Raw genomic sequence first — 1574 nt, 5'->3', positions numbered from 1 at the left:
AAAAAAAAAAAAAAAAAAAAGATATTAACAGCAATTCAGAATGGCATACCTTGTTGGTATAACTGCCTTTGTCATATGTATTAAACATCCATTCATTTAACAAATATTTATTAATCATAAAATAATTCAAGATTTCTACTTTAAAAGGCCTGTGCCCCCTGAAGTACCAGAATTCAAGAACATTCAAGACTTCAGTTTGACTTAATCTTCTTTGATTTTTGGTCTGGTGTCCTGCAGTTACCTGTGGTTTCTGAGGCTTCCTGTCATAGTCTGGTTTCCGGAAGAATTCCGGCTTCTGCAGAGCTCTTGGACCCACATTGTACTTGAGCTCTCGAGGAACCTGGTCCAGCCTCAGGGTGCAGAGCACATCGCTCCTTGGTTTGCTCTGATCATTAATGTCAAACTGTTTCAGGACAAGCTCTTCATCAAGGCTCGAACTTCCCTGGAAGAAAACCACATTGTGTGAGCTGAGGGCAAGAGGTGAAGGCCTCCTTGCCTTCTTCCTTCACCTGGGAAGTGGTTGCCCATTGCTGGGGAAGAGCTTAGAAGAAGGTAGAAAATGGTTAGCATTGTTTGGACAAAAAGTATTTGGGTGTGAAGGGCTCTGCCAGTGCCTTAAGGGCAGCTCAAGACCCACAAGAAGCAGTAAGTCCATGAGGGAAATTCGGTCTGTCTGATCAAAAGTAAGCTTCCCTAGCATTTTCCAGGAGTTTCCAGACCTGTCCATGTTCGTTCTGCCCTCAGTCCTACATGAGGGAAGCTGCCCTGTCCACGGCTCTTGTTGAAGGAGGCAGTACTAATCAGCCTCACTTTGTACACAGAACAGCCTCCTCCTTTCCCTTCCTCAGTCACAGCTGGTGGGGTAGAGATGGGCACGTCACAGCAGCTCATCCGTAGTCTGAGTGTTGACCTCTGGTATGGCTCAAGGCTAAAAGATATTAAACCCAACAGAATCCAACTCTGGAAAATAGAAATTGGAAATACAGAGACAATGAGATCACCAGCAGCTGGAGTCGAGGTTTGCCTGACTGCTGTCCCAAGATTCCTTGAGTTTCCTGCACAACAGAGCATTAGTGTCCAGCACCAAGAATGAGAGAAGGGTTAGGGCTGGGAACCAGGCAACCCAAGCCACCGTTTATGGACCATTGGTGGTTGGGTACCAGACATGGTGGTCATCATCTGCCTGGGCCAGCATCTCTCTGCCAATCCCCCTCTGAGGCGCCTCCCTCACTCAGTTAGTCTGTTGCAGCTGGACACCCTCAGCCTCAGCTTCAGGTCTAAACATGAGACCTGGCCTAGCCAATGAGTACAGTCCAGCTCCTCAACCCCAAAGGTTAATTCAGGCACAGGCATGTGACCCAGGTAGGACAGTGAGAATAAGCTCTGGACTTCTCCCTATTGGAAACGTGTTGCTTTCTTCCCACTTAGGTAGCTTACCAATAGAATATAAGTCTGGAAATTTTAGTGGCCTATTTTGGCATCTCTTGGGGAAAGACCACTTGAGAATGAAGTCCGAGGAGTACAACCAAAATGGAATCAACCCCTAAAAACATTTTAGCACCTGGATTCAGCTG

General features: G+C 46.6%; 1 protein-coding gene across 1 annotated transcript in view; it reads right to left on the bottom strand.

The window, feature by feature from the left end:
• The window catches only part of LOC103253983 (protein FAM47E-like), a gene marked incomplete at both ends in the record, with an annotated part of 13430 nt that overhangs the window by 10233 nt on the left and 1623 nt on the right, over positions 1 to 1574 (bottom strand). The window contains one exon of the mRNA XM_008052183.2: positions 242 to 431. Coding sequence (XP_008050374.2) covers positions 242 to 431 — 190 coding nt within the window. The remainder of the gene's footprint in view (positions 1 to 241; positions 432 to 1574) is intronic.

Source organism: Carlito syrichta, unplaced genomic scaffold (assembly GCF_000164805.1).
Source record: "Carlito syrichta isolate Samal-C Ts95f unplaced genomic scaffold, Tarsius_syrichta-2.0.1 Scaffold68823, whole genome shotgun sequence".
Taxonomy (NCBI): domain Eukaryota; kingdom Metazoa; phylum Chordata; class Mammalia; order Primates; family Tarsiidae; genus Carlito; species Carlito syrichta.
This window is presented reverse-complemented; position numbering and strand designations above follow the sequence as displayed.